General features: G+C 40.2%; 1 protein-coding gene across 1 annotated transcript; it reads right to left on the bottom strand.

Annotated features, from left to right (window-relative positions):
- Nucleotides 1–117: 117 nt before the first annotated feature.
- LOC143518356 (uncharacterized) lies at nucleotides 118–18,981 on the bottom strand. The gene is made up of 17 exons (XM_077010796.1): nucleotides 18,770–18,981; nucleotides 18,526–18,550; nucleotides 17,866–18,192; nucleotides 17,074–17,105; nucleotides 16,349–16,381; nucleotides 16,022–16,082; nucleotides 14,903–15,196; nucleotides 13,444–14,784; nucleotides 7,674–7,828; nucleotides 7,069–7,237; nucleotides 6,300–6,340; nucleotides 6,015–6,075; nucleotides 5,703–5,891; nucleotides 5,511–5,573; nucleotides 4,704–4,775; nucleotides 4,493–4,585; nucleotides 118–3,988 (listed from the first exon to the last, which is right to left on the bottom strand). Exons 2-17 carry the CDS (start codon nucleotides 18,542–18,544, stop codon nucleotides 2,454–2,456), a joined length of 4,485 nt encoding a protein of 1,494 aa, XP_076866911.1. The 5' UTR covers nucleotides 18,545–18,550; nucleotides 18,770–18,981; the 3' UTR covers nucleotides 118–2,453.
- Between the last annotated feature and the right edge of the window lie 1,939 nt (nucleotides 18,982–20,920).

Below are 20,920 nucleotides of genomic sequence, written 5' to 3'. Positions count from 1 at the left end.
AGGTGCACACCATGGCAATAAATACGATATTAATGTTTTAAATAATAGCTCCTGTAATTTCGGTAGTTGAATAAGGAGTAGTAGGCTATGTATAATTTGAATTTTAGCTTTTATTAAATTGTGTCAAAATCATGTATGTTCTGTACATCCAGATATAGGTAATATGTTTATTGAAGCATCAGGTACTTTAGAATATACTATGAAAAAAAGCTTAATTGTTGTTTTGTCTCACAGTTCATGGGCTGGAAAACTTACACTTTATCTGGATTGTACCGTAATGCCTCTGCCCTCTTCTCATACTAAGGATCAAAACAATAGTCTGAGCTTTTTAATGTAGTAGGTCAGTAATAGGTCAAGAGACAAAAAAAACCTTCCACTACTTGTAACACAGTTCACTATGAGTTTGTCATGTATTTTGAGTAAAGTTCAGCAATAGCATGAAAAGCATCATTTAACTGGCATTTAAACATCATTAAATCCTTAATGTAATTAATATAAAGTTACCACTACTGATCGTACCTGAACCATAGAGAGAGGAAAGTGACTAGGCTGGCAACATATGAAGAGCATTGTAACAAATACCCCTAACAGCCCCTGGACAGGTCAGTGAACATCGACCTCCTCTACAAGAAACCCCAGAGCAGACTTTACTTCCTCAGGAGGCTTGTGTCCTTCAGGATCTACCAGAAGCTCCTGATGATGTTCTACCAGTCTGTGGTAGCCAGCGTCCTCTGTTATGCTGTAGTGTGTTGGGGAGGCAGCATCAGCAAGACGGATGCTGGACGTATTGACAGGCTGGTGAGGAAAGCTGGTTCTGTGCTGGGTTTAGTGCTGGAGCCCCTAACACCACTGGCAGAGAGGAGAGCCCTAAACAAGCTGCTGAGCATCATGGACAATGTTCACCACCCTCTGCACAGCACGATCACCCGGCAGAGGAGTTCATTCAGTGGCAGACTGCTGTCCAAGTCCTGCTCCACCGACAGGCTCAGGAAGTCTTTTGTCCCCCAGGCCATTAGACTGTTCAACTTCTCTCAGCACAGCAGACTACGAACTATGTGACACCTCCACCCCGGTCACTCTAATGGACATATCCCCATATCATATGTAACACCCTCCTGGTCACTCTAATGGACATATCCCCATATCATATGTAACACCCTCCTGGTCACTCTAATGGACATATCCCCATATCATATGTAACACCCTCCTGGTCACTCTAATGGACATATCCCCATATCATATGTAACACCATCCTGGTCACTCTAATGGACATATCCCCATATCATATGTAACACCCTCCTGGTACCGTACTTCTATTTTCATTATTTTTATTATTTGTACTTTTTTTCTACTGTACTATTTCACTACTTGACCATATCCTGCACTATGCTGCACTCTTGTTTATTCATTGTACAATGTTTCCATCTTGCAAAATTGCACTGCTAATTTTTTCTGTTGTAATTCTCTCATATACCTTCAAACTGCACTGTCTGCATGGCTGGTATGTGTCAGCTTCGCAATTTGCAAAGCCACTTAGTAGTCAACTGCACTACCTCCTTACATAGGCACACAAAGTTTTTTTCCTTTATAACCCTGTGTGCTCTGTCTATCTGCTACTGGAAGTCAAGAATTTCCCTCTGGGATCAATAAAGTAAGTTTGTATGTATGTATGTATGTATGTATGTATGTATGTATGCATGTATCTATCTATCTATCTATCTATCTATCTATCTATCTATCTATCTATCTATCTATCTATCTATCTATCTATCTATCTATCTATCTATCTATCTATCTATCTATCTATCTATCTACAGACAGCGGGCTGCTCATGCTTCTCACATCATGCAATATAAAGCCAAGCTGGGCTCTAACTAGGAGGGTAGATACTAGCAGCACCTGCCTGGATTACGTTTGTGAATAGAAACCAAAGCTAAACACTGAGTTTGTTCGTTCTGCTTCAGAATGAAGCAGAGCGTCGAACTGCTGGGTTTGCCTAGATAACTCCTCAACCATACTGGTTGAACTCCAGGCATCGATGGGGCAGACCAACAATGACCTTGGGCTGCAACATAGTTCAGAACTGGCACACATCCTGTCAACTTCACAGTATACAGCAAAGTCTTCTGTCAAGTTCATCTGAACAGAAGTGGAGCACCTCACAGGTAATAATGTCTAGAATACTTTAACCACAACGGGAATATCCAATAATCACAGTCCAGGACACAGGGCATGCATTAGCAACAGAGAAGGCAAAACAGTCCAGAGCAAACAAATCCAAAGGAGAATGAAGCACCTTGCAGGATCCTGAGAAGTGTAGTCAGTTTCCGTATGGAAAACTCTGAGTAGGGGTTCTGCTGCCTTGCTACATAACTTAGATGTCACATAATTAATTGTTAGGGAGACGTTGTGTTCAGGGATTCTCAACAGAGTACTGAAGTGTTTTTTTTTTCTTAGTGTGGGGTCCGTAGTTCTACTGCCCGCATTGGCACAGACTCTTCAGAGACCGCCGGAGGACGAGATAAGCAGCAGATCTGACGTATCTGGTGCCACACTCCTCCCACTTGCTCCTGTCCCTCCAGACTGGTCTCTTCTGCTCCATCATCCTCTCTCTTTCCTGGCCCTCTTTCTTCATCATTAACGTGTTCCTCTTCTCCTGAAATAGTTTCCACTTCATCTTGCCTTTGCTCTACATCTCCCGCCTCTCCAAATGCTTCTCCGTCATCTTTCACTTCTTCTCGCTGTCCTGCCTCTGCCTCTTCTATCCTCCTCAGGGCTGCTTGGTAATCTTCTTCTAGTTGCCTGTAATTCTCTGTGCACTCACGCAGTCTCTGCTTCTGTGTTAAGAGCTCTCTGTTCTTCTCCTCAAGCTTCACAAGGAACTCTTTCTGCACTCCCGAGATAAGGACCCAAACTGTACGAAAGAGCTCAGGGAGAACAATCTTCATGAGGTTCCTCTCTGCCTCCACCCTGGCCTCTCCTTCATACCTCTCCATGATCTCCTCCATCTCCTGTCTGTGTTTTTCCTCTACCTCATGTCTCTCCTCGTCCTGCTGTTTCCGAAGTTCATTCAGTTGTTGTTCAACCTCCACCCTCTTCTGAATTTCTCTCTTCAAATCCATCTCTAATCTGCTTATTTTCTCTTCATTTTGCTCTTCTTTAATCAGCCCCTCAAGTTTAGATATTTGTTCTTTATGTTCTTGTAGTCGTCTCTCAAGCTCCTGGATTTGTTCTGTTATGCTCCTCAAAGTATTCTGAACTTCCTGGTCTAGTTTTTCCTTAAGTTGTCTAATTTCTCTCTCTTTATTTTCTGCTTTTTCTCTAATAATCCTTTCCTCCATTTTTCTGATTTCATGGTATATTTTGCTGCTATAAAACTTCTCTTCATTTTCCAACACCATTTCCTCAATCTTCTTCAGCAGTTCTGACACCTGAGATCCATCTCCATTATCCTTGATGTTGAGAAAGTGAAACCGGTTTCCGCATTTCTCTAAGAGTCTCTTCACTTCCTGGTTTCCTGACTGAATAATATCATTAGCTGTCTTCTTTTGTAGCTCATTAGTTACAGTAAAAATTATGATAGTGTTCCTCCAGCAACTTTCCCAAAACATCTCCTCCATTCTCTCCAGCATCCCTCTCTTCTCTCCTGCAGGCTGCTTCACTGGTATGACTAGGAGGAAGGCGTGGGGTCCTGGGGCAGACAGACGGACACAGAGTCCCACGTCCTGTCTCACCTCCTCCAGAGAGAGTTCAGGGCAGAACCAGTCAGGAGTGTCCACCACAGTCACCTTCCTCCCAGCCACCTCCCCCTGTCTGCTCTCACTCTGCTGGGGGAGTGTAGATGTAGCAGCCTGGCTCCTCTCCTCTCTGCCCAGGATGGTGTTTCCTGCTGCACTCTTCCCAGACCCAGTCCTCCCCAGCAGCACCAGCCTGAGTTCTGGTACAGGAACCAGCACTGGAGAGTCTGGACTGGAGGATTCTCCACTCACTGGAAAAGAAGAATTAATCATTTAACACAAAATATTTTACTGCAACCTGGAAAATAATTATGCTGTCAATAAACCTTAAAGTAATATATGAAAATATAAAATATGATATATGATATATTTATTTATTATATATTTATTTGATTTCTATATGAAACTATTAATCCTGTACTCTCTGGACAACCTCCCTCCATACTGTTCCTCCTCCTGGGTGTAGCTACTGAGTCTGAAGAGTTAACAGACGAGCATTATTAAAGTAATCTATGATAGACTATGAGTAACTATTTTCAAATGATCAACTTGTATTTTACTGTATTTGTGTGGCCACACATTTACTGTATTTGTGTGGTCTTTATTGTCTCTGAAGGCCAATCAAAGGATCTTTAAAATTTCATGTCTGAAGTGTCTTATTCGGTTTCTTGATCAAGGCCAAATGATTTGAATATACATCACAATAACAAGCCTTCTTGTATAGCATTAATTTTTTAAAATACCAAATTACTCACTTGTTGGAGGTTCCGCATCTTTACTGTGTCTTCTCCTGAGTTCTGGTACAGGAATCAGCACTGGAGAGTCTGGATTGGAGGATTCTCCACCCACTGGAAAGAACAAGAATAAGTGACTGTAAAAATCTTTTAGAACAAATAAAAATTGTATCATGTTTGGTGATTGTGATGTTTAGAGGAATAATTAAGATTTTCTTTATTAATCCCATACTGTTTGGAGGAACGTTCTCCATACTGTTTCTCTTTGTGACTGGTGCTGCAGAGTCTGGGGTCTCTTCACTCACTGTAATTGTAATGGGCAGGGTGAGTGAAACAAAATGGAAGTGATCACGCCAAGTCTCAGGGAAAGAGGATGGTTTAATATGAAAAGTGCACAAACCAAAAACCCGTGACTTGTTCCAAATTAAGGACATAATAACCAGTGGTCAACTGGTACAAAGACAAGACATATATAGACAAACAAACGACCCTCAGGTGAGACAGATCACGGGCTCTGCCCACCTGAGGGACAAACACAACAACCACAACAGGACAACTGCCGCTGTATACGGAGGCGACCAGTAGGGGGCCGTCGTACCGTAAAAATAATAAAACAGAACCAGCCTGAATTCAGTATAGATGCCCACACAGTTCTGGTGATTAACAGTCCAGTTCAGTCACTGTTCAGGGTGAATCTAAATGGTATTTCAGTACGTGTTCAGAGGGACAATATTACTCATGGATAAGTGGTTAATGTATATTAGGAATGGGGAACACATTTTTCAGTAGGTTATTCAGAGAGTTCAGAGCTCTGAGTTCAGTGCTCTGTTCAGGCCATGCCTAAATGGTATCTCAGTTCTAGTTGAATACTGAAATAACTACTGTCTGTAGATGAGTCTATACTGTGAGTTCTCTGGTTTGAATCTGACTCTTTCGTAGAGTCTGAAATGCATCAAAGAATTATACATCATACGAGGAACAATAAATAATCAACTGTAACACTCATAACGAAGAATTAATTGTTCCTTTTTTTACTCACCGGTAGTCTGAATGTGCTCAATTTCTTTCAGTGTTTTCATCTCTAAATCCGATATCTTTTGGTCTGCAATGATATAGTGAAATATACAGAAGTGTAATACAGTGTATATAAAATGTTGCATTTTATTATTTTGGATTTGCAGTAACTGTACAGTACGAGTCCTGCACTCCACAGTGTTCATGTGAATCTCACCTTTCTCCGCTGACATGACTTCGCTCAGTTGCAGTTTAAGACTGAGGTTCTCCACTTCTTTCAGAGCTCGTTCCAACGTCTCTCTTAACTCCACTAGCTCTTTTTGCATTTTCAGATTTTCTCTGTTTTTTTGTTCCATGTTTCTTTGAACAAACTCGAGCATATCACTTGTTAAACACCTGTTAAGCACTGAAAATGTTAACATTTTAATTAGTACTTAACATTCCATCTTGCTTGTTTTTTTTATTATTTTACCTGCAATCAAGTAAAAAGTTTGTATTGTATTTGTATTGTGGCCAGTGTCACACACACCAGTGAGCAGAACAGAATCTTCCATTTTCTTTCTCTCATCCTGAGTCCATTTCCTCTCCACCTGTGAATGAGAAATTTGCACTATGAACATTTCATGCACTGTCTTGCTTTCTTTGTTGATATAAAAGAAAATACTTTGCTTTTAATTGTTTCAAACCCATCACATTTAAATTCCTAGCTTTTATTTAAAAAATATGTAAAACTACAAGGCTAAATTAAGAAATTGTAGAAATGTCAACAAACCCCATCACTAAGAGTGGCAATAGTTCAGAATTGAACACTCACCTTTACCAGTTTGTGCATCAACCCATACTCATTACCAAGCACTGTGTAAGAACAAAAATAATATCACTACTCAAATCAACCATTTAAACAAAACTTGAATAAAGAAACAATGCTGACTTCTCGTTCCTGAGAATATTGTCACATGCTGAAGAGAACGGGCCCCTATCAGCACTCTTTAGGACATTATTAAAGTATTAATAAAATATTTATGTTTCCTGATTGCATTTCATAAAGTCTTGTGTATGGTCTGCACATGCGGAGATGGCTGCCTCAACATCAAAGCCAGACTCCTGCCCAGACATGACATATGCTTGATTCAGTTCAGTGACTATAGACCTTTAACCTGTAGGGCTTCCTGAAATCTGATTATGTTGATTTTGAAACAGGAATGGCTCCATCTGTCTCTTACCTGACAGCATTGTCTATTGAAAAACTAAATAGTACTTGTTCTTAATTGTGCTTTTAGCTCTATTGTTTATATTAAGCCGTTTTTGTAAGATTTAATAGCATTTGATTGTTTTTAGTTTCATTTTGTCATTTATGAAGCTGTTCTGTCAAAGAGGAATTTTTAAAAGAAAATAATTTAGAAGTCCATTGTAAAACAGTAAGTTTAATCAGAATCAGAATCACTTAATTCACCAAGTATGTTACACACAATCAAAATAACTAATTACATCCAGAACCAGATTTCTCACTTGTTTCTATATTTGGCATATTGTGTTCATTGTACACATTTTTTTTTACATGGACGGCACTGTGGAGTACTTACTCTGCACTTCTACTGTCAGTTCATGTGTTGTGTCTCCGCTGGTCACCTGACACAGGTAATCTCCTCTATCAGACTCTCTGCAGTCTCTCAGCTGTAAGGACACATCTCCTCTCTCCAACTCCTCCGTGAACAGACTCACTCTGCCCTCGTAGCCCCTCCCCTCTGTCACCTGAGGTAATAAGAAAATAGGTAGAAAGTTTGAGCACTGAAAAACAAACACTGATAATATAAACCTAAGGTAAATTTTAAGAGGTCTGAATGAAGAATGAAGGCTTCAGTGTGGCCTGGTGCAGGTGGTGTCAAGGCCTCTGTGTACGTTTTAAACGGAACATTCCAGAACATCCCAGAATCTTCCACTGGGATATAACGATGTCATAATGATGGTAATTTTAAACAGTGGTATGTGAAAGAAGGAGGGACAGTTGCATAGCTATTTGTAAGCATGAAAACTGAGCTTTTTGTATGCTTGTGTCTCTGTAATGTGTTAATCTTATCTGTAACAAAGAATAGGATCAACTTCTTTTCAACCAACACTTGAGACTACATCATTGCATGCATTTTTAATCTACACTACTGGCAAGTGGAGGGATTTGGGTAGGACACACCTGTCCCTTCTTATAGAGGCAAACACAGTCTGTCTCCTTAAACCACCTGATCTCCATGGCAACAGCACTGGTTTCAGGAGACAGGTGACAGGGCACTCTGACCCTAAAGCCAATTGACTCCACTTCATCACAGGGAATGTCAAGTTTAAACTCATCTGTTATGGAAAAAAACACACAAAGATATGATGAGACTGTACTTATAATGAAATCTCTGTAATCCAGAGGATAACACTAATTGTAATGCCTAACCTGATCCCAGATCCTAAGACCTTTAAGGCGAACTATCATACACATGAGGACACAATCAATTACTGACTTCAGGTGCACTCAGTTATGGCACTGAACACTCTAAGTGTGCTTACTGCACTTCAAGACCACAAATCATATGGAAAAGACATTACTGATAATCCAAACATAAAACATTAATGATCATTCAAACTTGCCTTCGCTCGTGGCTGCCATTTTTCTATAGAATGTTCAACTGACTGGAGAAAAGAGAGAGAGCGAAAGCAAGAGAGAGAGAGAGAGAGAGAGAGAGAGAGAGAGAGAGAGAGAGAACATGATTATTCATTTGAGTACACCAGTTTTCTTTCATTTGTGAAGTGCACACACTGTTACAGCCCAGAATGTCACAGCCCAGAAGCCCAGTCTCACTTTCCAAGACAGCTAAGCTTCTTCTGTGATCAGAGCACACGCTGGTCATCTGGAAGGCTGGTGCTCAAAGCTGGGTGTGGTCACCACCTGGGTGTGGTCTCTACCTTTCTTACACACCTCATCTCCTGTGCTGGAATGCTGCACTTCTCCATTAAATATAAACATTGTACCACTTGCACCACATACTACATTAGATTAGAATAGAATAGAATAGAATAGAATAGAATAGAATAGAATAGATTAGATTAAACTTTATTGTCATTGCAGATTGTCACAAGTACACAGCAATGAAATGCAGTTTCTCTGAGGTCTCGGGGTACAGCATCGAAATCCCAGAGCGGCTGCTGCTTCAGAAACGCACCACCATCCACAGGTGGGGGGAAATAGAGAGATAACATTAGGAAGGAGACAAAAAAACATGATCACAGATTATTCTCACAACATGACAACAGTTTGCGTGCACGCAAAAAGTCCCCATAGCACATATAAGCATCAGATGACACAGACAACCAGGCAGTGAGAGGCGTGATTCATCTAGACGGGGGAGGGGGAGCCAGAGGCCTGGCACACAGTTTTTGTGTAAAGCTCGCGGTGGAAGGTGAGAGCCATTCTGTGACAGTCTCTGTGTGGGGGAAGGAGCAGTAACCAAGACGACGACCTTCAGGGAGAATTTTGTTTGAGCGAGACACAAACCACACGTCGCCCACGAGTCAAGCACATATCCAGCTGAGATCGTTCCGTCCGGATATGTGTGTATTCCCGCCCCATGACTCCTCGTGGAAAAAATATTATCAATTGCATTGAGAGACAATTTATTAACTCAATTTTCTTTGTTTAAAATTCAAAGAGCAGCATTAGGGTTCTGAGAGGAGACAAAGAAGCTAAGTAAACCAAGAAGTGCAGGAGCAAGAGTGCGACCGCCTCTCGTGAAAGGTGGAAGAAGCTAATATATGATGCACTATATTGCCAAAAGTATTCGCTCACCCATCCAAATGATCAGAATCCGGTGTTCCAGCCAATTCCATGGCCACAGGTGTATAAAATTAAGCACCTAGGCATGCAGACTGTTTTTACAAAGCATTTGTGAAAGAATGGATCACTCTCACAATGGATCACCTAAAAATTCTACAGTCAACGATAGCAACTCAGCCACAAAATGGTAGGCCATGTAAACTGACGGAGCGGGGTCAGCAGATGCTGAAGCACATAATGCGAACAGGTCGCCAACTTTCTGCAGAGTCAATCACTACAGACATCCAAACTTCATGTGGCCTTCAGATTAGCTCAAGAACAGTGCACAGAGAGCTTGGAATGGGTTTCCATGGTTGAGCAGCTGCATCCAAGCCGTACATCACCAAATGCAATACAAAGCGTTGGATGCAGTGGTGTAAAGCACGCTGCCACTGGACTCTAGAGCAGTGGAGGTGCGTTCTCTGGAGTGATGAATCACACTTCTCCATCTGGCAATCTGATGGACGAGTCTGGGTTTGGCGTTTGCCAGGTTAACGGTACTTGTCTGACTGCCAAGTGTAAAGTTTGGTGGAGGGGGGATTATGGTGTGGGGTTGTTTTTCAGGAACTGGGCTTGGCCCCTTAGTTCCAGTGAAAGGAACTCTGAATGCTTCAGCATACCAAGACATTTTGGACAATTCCATGCTCGCAACTTTGTGGGAATAGTTTGGAGCTGGCCCCTTCCTCTTCCAACATGAAAGGACCTCCCAAGCAAGGTCCATACAGACATTAATGGCAGAGTCTGGTGTGGATGAACTCGACTGGCCTGCACAGAGTCCTGACCTTAACCCGATAGAACACCTTTGGGATGAATTAGAGCGGGAACTGAGAGCCAGACCTTCTCGTCCAACATCAGTATGTGACCTCATAAATGCACTTCTGGAAGAATGGACAAAAATCCCCATAAACACACTCCTAAACCTTGTGGACAGCATTTCCAGAAGAGTTGAAGCTGTTGTACCTGCAAAAGGTGAACCAACGTCATATTGAACCCTATGGATTAGGAATGCAGCAATATTGTCGTGATTGATTTGGAAATGTTTATTACATCATCCTATAAAATTTAAATTTTTATGTTGTAAAAGGCACAAAATAAATTAAAAGTGGGCAAAGCTGGGTGAAACCAGTAGCAAACCAAATAACCGAATAACAATTTCAACTTGATGAATAAGTTTTTAAGTGTTGCAGATTACTACCAGTTAATTATTGCTTCAAAACTTCAATCATGTTTAAATGTGTGACGTGGGGATAGAGGCAGCAGGAGGTAACGGCTGTAGACTAAAGGCTTTAATGTCCATGGTGCACAGAACAGAAATACTTCGACTATAAGGTGTCAATGGAGATAAGGGCGGCACTCAGCAAGTCCAGAGAGCAGGATACGCGTAATCAATGGCGAAGACTCAACAATGTGCAGCACTGGACTTGATGACCTGTGGGCTCTTATGCTGAGGTGGCCAGGTGTTAATAATTTGGTGATTGGGACCGGGGGAGTGACTGGGTGTGTGAGTGTGTGCTGTGTGCCCTCTGGTGCCTGCCAGGCTTGCTCACCGTGACAAAATGTCACATTTTAAATAAAAATTTCCCCCCTTGTGTTATTGTCATGTAATGATAAAAAGATAATGACGACAAACACACAAACACTGACGAATAGCGAAAAACAATCAAATTAGCCATATTCATAAATTGACTGTATATTTGCATATTCAGATAAACAACAGGGTCTTGCTCACAGTTCAAGATGGAGCCTCTCCTTTATATTCTAACTCAAGGTCACCTTATGTAGCTTACGTCGTTACTCTAAGAATAAACTAAAATAGGAGTTGCTCAAATATCTGAAAACACAGTCAAAGATGACTTCATTTTTCAGTGTACAAAGGTGAACAAAGTTAATCGACCATTCAGACCAGATATATTTCTGTTGGTTCAAAGAGCATTATTTCAAACGACACCAGTTCCTACCTCTTCACGGCTTATACAAACAGTTCTACTTCAGGTGTGATATCGTCATCTTTCCAGTTGGCTGTATATCCAGTGCCACCGCACATTCCTAACACAAGAGATACTCACACGCGCTCTCTGCCTGCTGTACCCCCATTCAGGAAGGAACTACGTGACTTTCACTTTCACATTTTGGATTTGAACAGATTGATTCACTCCAGCTCCCTTCTCACTGCTGTGTAACACGCTGAATGTCTTACCAACATTTAGAGTGTAAGACAGTAAGTTTCTCTGAGGCAATAGGCTAAAATAACCTGTAGCAATATATGTTCATGATCTTGATCTTCAGGAAAGTGCACCAGGTGTTCACCGACATCATCACCAGCCATTGTGATGTTACTCACAACATTTGTGAAATAGTGGAAAACATCTTCATGAGATGTGATACAGGTTGATCAAAATTCACAAGCCTCTCGTGTACCACAGATGCAAAGGACACATGTCACCATGGGCAACCAGCACACAGGTCTTACTCATCTGAGAAAGAAGAGACCAAAGATGAATAGAAAAAAGGGTTGTGAGAGCAAAGACGTGTGAGAAAATGGAGGACATGAACTGAAAACAGCAGACCAGATCAAGAAATAGCCCACCATGTTATTAGTTATGAAGAATAATAAAAAAAGAGGCTCATCCTTCTGCACTTGAATTCATAAACTGTGCAGTTTATTAACATAGAATTTTTCTAGATGTTTAATGTTCTTTTTCGAGTTTGCAGTAAATAATGAGGGAGAGGGAGATGATCTTACCAAAATTAATCAACTTCCTTTTAAAAAACTTGCAGCTCAAGCACACCTTATACATCAGTCATTTACTATCTAGCACATAGTTACAAGAATTGTATGGATAAAAGCTGCTAGTATGTCAGTATGTCAAAAGCTGCTAGTATGTCAGTTATACTACTAATAGTAGTAACATTATTTGTAGAGCACCTTCTTAAATACAGATTACATAGTGCTTTATGTCCTATTATCAGAGTTACAATGATAATAAATACTACCCTGATGTTGAACTGCTATGCTACTGTTATGTCATGAGTTGTGTGGAGTGTTGTAACGATCTCTTACAGGAGCACCTGTGTGTGATTATGACATCATGTGTTTCTGGGCGTGTCGGACTCAAGTTCACGGCTACAAAAGGCTCCCTGGGGTGTGGACGGAGGAGAGAGTGTCAGGCTCTTCTCGTTTGTTCTCCCATTTGCGAGACTTTGTTGTGTATCAGCAATCCATTAAAAAGCATTGTTAAATTGCTCTTGGTCCCGGGTGTGGTGATTGTTTCTTTTTACTTGGTGTATGTTGGTTCATTAGTATTATGATTATCATGGATTTGTAGTTAAAATTATAATTTTATTGAGTTGGTTAGCACCTGGTAGGGCACGCTGGTGATTATTTTGTTGTTTTGGTTTTCTCTTCCTTTTTTCAGCATGGGCCTACCTGAAGCACAGCCGGAGCTATGCATGTAACATCTTGCATTTAAATTTATTCAAATATATATTTTGAAAATGCTAAGTGGTTGTTGGTTTCTTCTTATTAATCTAATCGTTAGGGTCATTTTCTATTTTTTTATTTTTCTTGTTATCCGTCTGACCTAGACCGGGTGGTACCAGCTACACTTTAATATTGCGCCTTTCAACATATCGAAGGTTGCTTTATAAGGAACACAGGTACAATCTATTACATTCAATCACACACCAGGAAAGATCACTGATACCATCAATGGAGAACAACTATTACAAGAACCAATAAGGTAGTTTAAAATTTGTTTTATTCCTGTTCATATTTCTACACAAATACACCTGATAACAGATGATACACTGTGCAAACATTAACTGGCATGAAATCACATCATAAAGTCATAGACAGTAAGATATTTTAGTTATGTGCTAAGGTACTTTTCAACATTACAATGAAGTAATGCTTTGCAGTTTAATAGCTTTTCTTTTTTTAAACCTTTTTTTATCAGTTTCAGAACAATTTCTCAAAAGTTCATGATGTTTCTCCTTTCTGTCCATCATGGTCTCTTCTGCATGTGCTTCTCTGATCTCTTTTGTCCTTACTCCATATTCAGCTTTATTATTTCACACGGTCATCATCCGTCTCCATGTAGATCTCATTGCTGTTCCTCTTCGTTTCTTTCTACTGTCTTCTGAGTTTTCATTGGTGACTCTTCTTCTACTTCTTGTGTTTGTTGTCCCGAGTCTCTCGTCTCTGTCTGAGCAGTGCTTGTCTTAGCTGCCTGACACACATCCTTTCTGAGTCTTTGTTTCAGTATCTCTAAGTCTCTGTCCTTCTCCTCCATCTGGCTACTGAACTGTTCCTGCATTTTGTACTTTGACACCAAAATTATCTGTTGGATCTCAGGTAGGATGGTCTTCAGAAAGTCCCTGTCTATTTGGAGCCCAGACTCTGCTTCATACGTCTCACTGATCTTCACCATCTCCTGTCTGTGTCTCACTTCCAGCTCATTTTTCTCCCACTCATACTTTTCTCTCAGTATGTTAATCATACTCTCTAATTTAGTGATCTTCTCCACTTCTCTTTGCAGATCACATTCAATTCCTTCTTTTATCTCTTCATTCTTTTCTTCTTTTAGGCTTTTTTCAAGTTCGGCTGTTCGACACTGAAGTTGCCTAACATCATTTTCTTGCTCACAAATCATTTCTTCCATTTTCTTTACAGATCTCTGGATCTCCTTGTCAAGTTTCTCTTTCAGTTCTCTCTCTTCCCCTTTTCTTTTCTTTTCTTTTTGCCTAATTATCTTTATTTTCAATTCTCGGATCTGAGATTCTGTCTCCAGGTAGATCTCACTACTGTAGAATATCTCTCTCTTTCCTTCCACCATCTTCTCTATCTTCTCCAGCAGCTCTGAGATCTGAGACCCATCCCCACTCTCCTGAATGTTGAGACAGTGAAACCTGTTCCCACATTTCTCCACAAGTGTCTGGACCTCTTGGCTTCCTGACTGAATGAACTGTTCAGGATTTTGCTCTTCCTCAGTAACAGTGAAGAGGATCATGGTGTTCCTCCAACATCTCTCTCCAAACATCTCCTCCATTTTCTCCAGCATCCCTCTCTCCTCTCCTGCAGGCTGCTTCACTGGTATTACTAGTAGGAAGGCATGGGGTCCTGGGGCAGACAGCCGGACACAGAGTCCCACGTCCTGTCTCACCTCCTCCAGAGAGAGTTCAGGGCAGAACCAGTCAGGAGTGTCCACCACAGTCACCTTCCTCCCAGCCACCTCTCCCTGTCTGCTCTCACTCTGCTGGGGGAGTGTAGATGTAGCAGCCTGGCTCCTCTCCTCTCTGCCCAGGATGGTGTTTCCTGCTGCACTCTTCCCAGCCCCAGTCCTCCCCAGCAGCACCAGCCTGAGTTCTGGTACAGGAACCGGCACTGGAGAGTCTGGACTGGAGGATTCTCCACTCACTGGAAAGTCTGGACTAGAGGACTTTATATCTGCAGTGGAAATAAATCCAAGTTATTTGTTTGCTTTTGTGATTATTAAATCAAATGTTAAAGAAATTCAGACAATTTGGTGACATTTTAGATTAAGCATTTGAATATAAAGTATTACACTTAAAGGACTCTGGATCTATCCTGTCCTGTAGCCTCCTGCTGCTCTCCTGTTGACGTCCATCTTCCTGCTGGACGGGCTGGCTTGTTTCCATTAGAAATGTCTCATCAGGCTGGTCAGGGTGCTGTCCCCGCGGGACATTCGTGTCCTGCAGTTGCTTGCTCGTGTCCCGCAGCTCTGCCACCACCCGCTCCAGCTCTGCTCTGGTGCTTTGCAGTTCTTGCTCGATTTTCTCCAGTGCGCTGTGCTTCTGTGTAAGTTCCTTCATGAGACTTTTCACGTCTGTTTTATATTCTGAAAAGGTTGGATCATTTAGTTTATTAAATATAGCTAAAAAGCACAGAATCAGTGTATCATGAAATAACAAAATTCACAAGATACAAAAAATATGTAGACAAGGTCAAAAGTTTGGACACACCTCATTCAACGTGTTTTCTTTGCACACTCTTGGCATTCTCTCAATGAGCTTCCACTAATTAACCCTGATAAGGCAAACCTGAAAACCATTTCAGGTGACTACCTCTTAAAGCTCATTGAGAGAATGCCAAGAGTGTGCAAAGCAGTAATCAGAGCAAAGGGTGGCTATTTTGAAGAAACTAGAATATAAAACATGTTTTCAGTTATTTCACCCTTTTTTGTTAAGTACATAACTCCCAGGGGTGTAGTGGGGGCGACGCAGGGGGACGCTGTCCCCCCACTTGTTTTAAACAGGTATTAAAATATTTTATTTTGTTAATATATTTTTGACACTGTCCCCCCACTTATTTTAACAGGTGTTGCTCTTGCTGAGACTGTTACGTCTAAAGCTAGGTTTATACTTGACGCGTTAGTAATTCGCCAACCACTGGCGATCGATCGATCGCGATATATTACTTAATTTGTGTTCAGTTTACATCTCCCCCATCAACAACTTACACTCGCCACACACCCCCCCCCCCCCCCCGTCAACAACTTACACTAGCCACCCCGCCACACCGAAAGAAAATGCATTGAATGAGGTTTGTCCAAACATTTGGCCTGCACTGTATTTTATATAGTTTAATAAATATTAGATAAGAAATAGTTAAGTATTTATTCATTCGGAGAGATTTAATGAGTCTTTTTCTGTTCTGAACTCACCCGTTAGGATGGCCGACTCCCTCATTTTCTGTCTCTCCTCCACTGTCCATTTTCTTCCCCACTGTGGACGTGAAGAACAACATGAATGTTGTTTACATCATGTCCACCATATATATTTACATGAGTATGTTATTGCAGAGATGGCCATGCTGACCTACAATCTACACCCCAGCATTTATACCGCCCACCCAGATTGACTGTAACAGGTGCTCCAGTGTGTATGAATGTGTATGAACATGTTCTCTCAAGAGTTTTTTGCAAGTCAACCTTTAACAGCTGGGAAATCTGCTACACGTAGCTGGAAGGATGTCGCAGAAATGAGCTCACCTGCTGAATGCTGATATGAGGAATGACTCCACACTGGAAAAGAGAATCAGATTATAGTCGCAAAGTCCTGAACTACAAAACAAACTTATATATATATTTTATATATATATACTGTGTGTTTATTTATTTAAATATAAATATAAATATATATATATATATATATATATATATATATATATATATATATATATATATATATATATTTACGTGGAAGATGTTTACTTGTGTAAACGACTGAGATTTCCTTTTTGGCTGCATGTACCAGAGTTTAGCTGGGTGTGTGGGAATCTCATTGCTATTTTGGGTGGGGTGTTGGACTATTTACTTTCTACCACTGATAGTTCTGAGGGAACTAAACTTACAAAACTGGGGTGGGTGTGTACTGATGTATTACAGCATTAACAAAAATGCTGCACAATGTCACTGCAAAAAGAAATTGTAATGTGCAGGACATATAACCTATTTTGAATTATGATTTTTTTTTTCATTTTTCTTAAACTAAACTATGAAAAATAAGGATTTAGGCCACATAAGAATACTATGCACCACACAAAATTAATAAGTATTAAAATTCTTAATTAATAGTTTTATAAGGTACACAAAGGCAACAGTTGCCATTAAATGGCACTGTTATAGTGCTAGCACTGCTATAGTTTTAGCACTGTTATAGTGTTAGCACTGTTATGTTGTTAGCACTGTTATAGTGTTAGCACTTATTGGCTTACCACAGCAATCCTGCTCAGTTTTCTAAGAGGACCTGTATGAAGTAATGGACAAAATTGTAAAAATTAGGCTGTAACGTAATTTGTAACAGATGTCTTTGTGTTCTGGCTATCTGACCTTATTTATTACAATGTACAATACCAAACCTCTGTCTGTTTTGTTAATCCAAACTGTGAGAGTGCATTTAATACAATCAGATCAGTAGTTGTTATGTTTTAGGAAAGGACCAACTCAACACAGTATTCAGAACTTTTACACTTCATTGTTTTACATTTAATACCCAAATTTGACTGTCAGACTTGTTGCTTTGGTAACAGGTGTCACTTCAGCCCATAACAAGGGGGAGATATCAGCAAAGCACGGTGTATCGTGCAATAATCTTTGTCTTGCAGCCAACGGAAATTGAACAGGAAGTGACACATCCCACAAACCCTCAAACTGCATCACTTTACCAGTGCAGCCTTCTGATAAGTGGTGAACACTATGTTTGTATAATATATTAAATCATACACGTATGTGTGCAGACAAGCTGTGCAATGGTTATAGTTACTGGCCAACGGCTCAGATTTGAGAAATATGTGACTGCACTTTTTTAGTTTTGTAGTGTTTTTCATAAAATAGTGTAGTTTAAATGAAGACTTTATTCTTAATTTTCTGAAAATATTTTATACTAAGGTGCTGTTTTCATCTCAAAATCAAAGGCGTGGGTCCATTCCAGTTTCTTTTTTATCTTCTAATCTGGTCTCATTGGTGTTCACACTGTGTTTATGTAGAATTCAGTTTGGAACACCTACGCCACCACACTCTCGCTGTGACCTCCTCTGCTCTGTCTCCGCTGGTCACCTGACACAGGTAATGTCCTATGTCAGACTCTCTGCAGTCTCTCAGCTGTAAGGAGACGTTTCCTCTCTTCAGCTCCTCCGTGAACAGACTCACTCTGTCCTCGTAGCCCTTCCCCTCTGTCACCTGTCCGTTCTTATAGAGACAAACACAGTCTGTCCCCTTAAACCACCTGATCTCCATGGCAACAGCACTGGTTTCAGGAGACAGGTGACAGGAGAGAGTAGCAGCAGAGCCAAGAGCAGCCTGTTCATCTCTGGGTCCCATGAGCCTAAATTCATCTGTTTAAGAAAAACACACAATTGACACTTCTTTTTATGTATTTAATCTCTTAATGAACCTTTTCTATATTCAAAATATAACATTAAAATAGACTACAATTGAGCATGAAGGAAATTGATAGGCATTTGGACATACAGTCATTCACACACAGATTTTAGGGTAACCAATTCACCTAACTTCCATGTTTTTGGACTGTGGTAACCATTACACGGTTCGAGAAACCAACAGGAAACAGTGTTTTAAGCGAACGTCTCTCAGGCAGCGCATGAAACGTATTCTAGGTTAACCAGGCTAGAAAGTTTAAAGAATTGTATCGTGAAGTTTTTACTTACTGTTAATTGCATCTGACATCTTTTTCTGTTTGTCGAAATTAAAAAAATATTTCATACGGATAGACACGGAAAGAGGGGTTAGCAGTTTTATAAAAAGAAAAAAAAAGTAATAGGCCTATAGGCTAACATGTAAAACACACCTTTACATTGTTTGATAATTAGCTTACGTTATAAGCAACAACGACATATCAACATTTTTCCTAAGTGATAAAATATGAAGTATTTTATTTGGCTATATTCTTACCTTTATTATCCTCCGCGTGCCCGTTTTAGGTAAAGCGTGTCATCTTACAAATTTCCGCGGTATTCTGGCCGGAAGTTTTAAACGCTTTCAGATTCATGTTGATTTGCGATTAAGCTAATCTTATAACCGGTGAAGTCATTGTCTACTTTTAACCTTCAGTCACCTATGTTTAAGTCTCGGTATCTTAAGTCGAGATTATTCTGATGAGTGGGCGAGATATAGAGAAAGCGCAGAAAAGCTGATATCAAATGTCATGATTATCAATACCTGCAATTAAATAATAAATTGGATTGTGCAAATGGTGTGTAGATTCATTTCCAAAAGCAGATCTAACCTCTTGGGGTTGTTAATTGCGTAGCAATTATTGTCTTGTTTGTTTACACTTACGTGATATTAGATATTTTATTTTTGATCATGTTCTCATGATCTGTACAGTTGTAGTCCTGAGTACATTTGGTGAGTAATTCTGATTCAGGAGTTGAAATAATGTTGGCAACAGTGACTCTACAAATACTGTAACAAACACTATACGTTACATTATTGTATTGAGAGACTCGCCTCTGCCCTTGCAGAAAGCTTTGACGCACACAACTGGAACACACGTTGTCCATGACCATGCAGCACAAGGCCACACGGGGGCAGCGTTTCCCTTCTAACACTAGAGGCACCTGCAATCTCTGAGTGGGGAGCGGGCAGGCCATCGTGCTGGACGATAGACAGAGGGGCCAGGGGTCTCTGACTACCAGAGATCTCGGGGGGCCTCAGACCACAGGGCCTATGGTAGCTCACACACCAGACACACCACTGTAGGTGTAAGAATTAGATTTCTAGAACGTATAAATCACTAGGTAAGAAATAGATGGGTATATTTTATTCAGCTTATTGAGTATTTTAAGTAGGGGTGGGAATCTCCAAGCACTCTACGATTCGATTTGATTACAATTCAGAGGTCTGCGATTAAATTATAAAATGATTATCTATCTAAATTATAAAACGATTGGTAGAAGCAATCCATGATGAATTAACTTCAATTTTATTTCCATTTTAAAACTTTCATTTTATTTTATATTTATATTAAATCAAATGAAGGCAATATGGCAAGTACAAGGCCACACCTTCCAGAGAACTGAACAAAGAAATACAAACTGAAAAAGTGCACCTGTAGCAGCATGTTTGTAGTAAATTAACAGATTTCAGCAAATTCCAACTCTTAACCAACATGTGCAAACAACAAACAAATTTGTGGTACCAAAACCACAGCGTCCACACAAGATTAGAATTATGTGCTAGCAGCTGACTTAAAACAATATCCTGGGAATAGAACTCCTCAGACAAAATCAGAAATTTACCAAAATCACAAACAACTTTTCATACACAAATTCAGAATTCTGTGCCATCAGCTCTAATAAAAAAATAATGCTTGTACACTTCAGCATATTTTGAATAGCTAATAACTTAAACACCTTCCTTATATAAAAATAAAGATTCCAAGATTTCAGACTAAATATTGAGGATGAAATTCCTCAGACAAAGTTTTCTGTATACCAAATCAAAAAACAGCCTCCATACAAAAAAATATGTATCTAAATTAACATCTGCAGACTGGAGAGTCAGATACTGGGTCACTTCTTATGGCTGCATTATAGATATACTCTGTGGATACTCAGATTTTTTTTTACAGCATACTATAATGTTAAAGCTAAACAATAATTAAAGTCATACAAAAAAATAATAAAATGCAAAATAGACCACAGTGACATCTGGTCAGTGTGTGGTAATGCAAATGTACTTAGCTAACGAGTGCTAATGTACAAGTTCTTATGTAAGAACAGGAGTTGGTCTACATGTTCAGATGCAAGGTGCTGCGCTGGGCTGTTACAATGTCTCCTGCCGTAGAAAACACTCTCTCTGCAGAAACACTAGTGCCAGGAATACACAAATATCTCTTGGCCAACCTGGATATCAGAGGAAATATCTGCTGATTTTTCTTCCAGCAGTTAAGAGGGTCCTCAGAGAGAGGGAGTGATGGAGCAATACAGTACTTGGTCACTTCCTCCTCTACTATGTCATAGACAGACATGGGCATTTGCTGGACTCCAGCATCAGTAAAGTTATGCCCCAGCAAATTATTTAGCAGTGAACATGCTAGCC

The sequence above is a fragment of the Brachyhypopomus gauderio genome, chromosome 7 (assembly GCF_052324685.1).
Source record: "Brachyhypopomus gauderio isolate BG-103 chromosome 7, BGAUD_0.2, whole genome shotgun sequence".
NCBI lineage: Eukaryota > Metazoa > Chordata > Actinopteri > Gymnotiformes > Hypopomidae > Brachyhypopomus > Brachyhypopomus gauderio.
Note: the sequence above shows the minus strand (reverse complement) of the source record. Positions and strands in the feature narration are given on the sequence as shown.

Bases quoted from the DNA above. Each gene is read 5' to 3' on its own strand.
- LOC143518356 (XM_077010796.1), bottom strand. The intron at 14,785-14,902 runs GTAATACTTTAT...TTTCCACTGCAG, and splicing joins AGATCCAGAGTCCTTTAAGT to ATATAAAGTCCTCTAGTCCA. The intron at 4,776-5,510 runs GTGAGTAAAAAA...TTACAATTACAG, and splicing joins TGAGCACATTCAGACTACCG to TGAGTGAAGAGACCCCAGAC.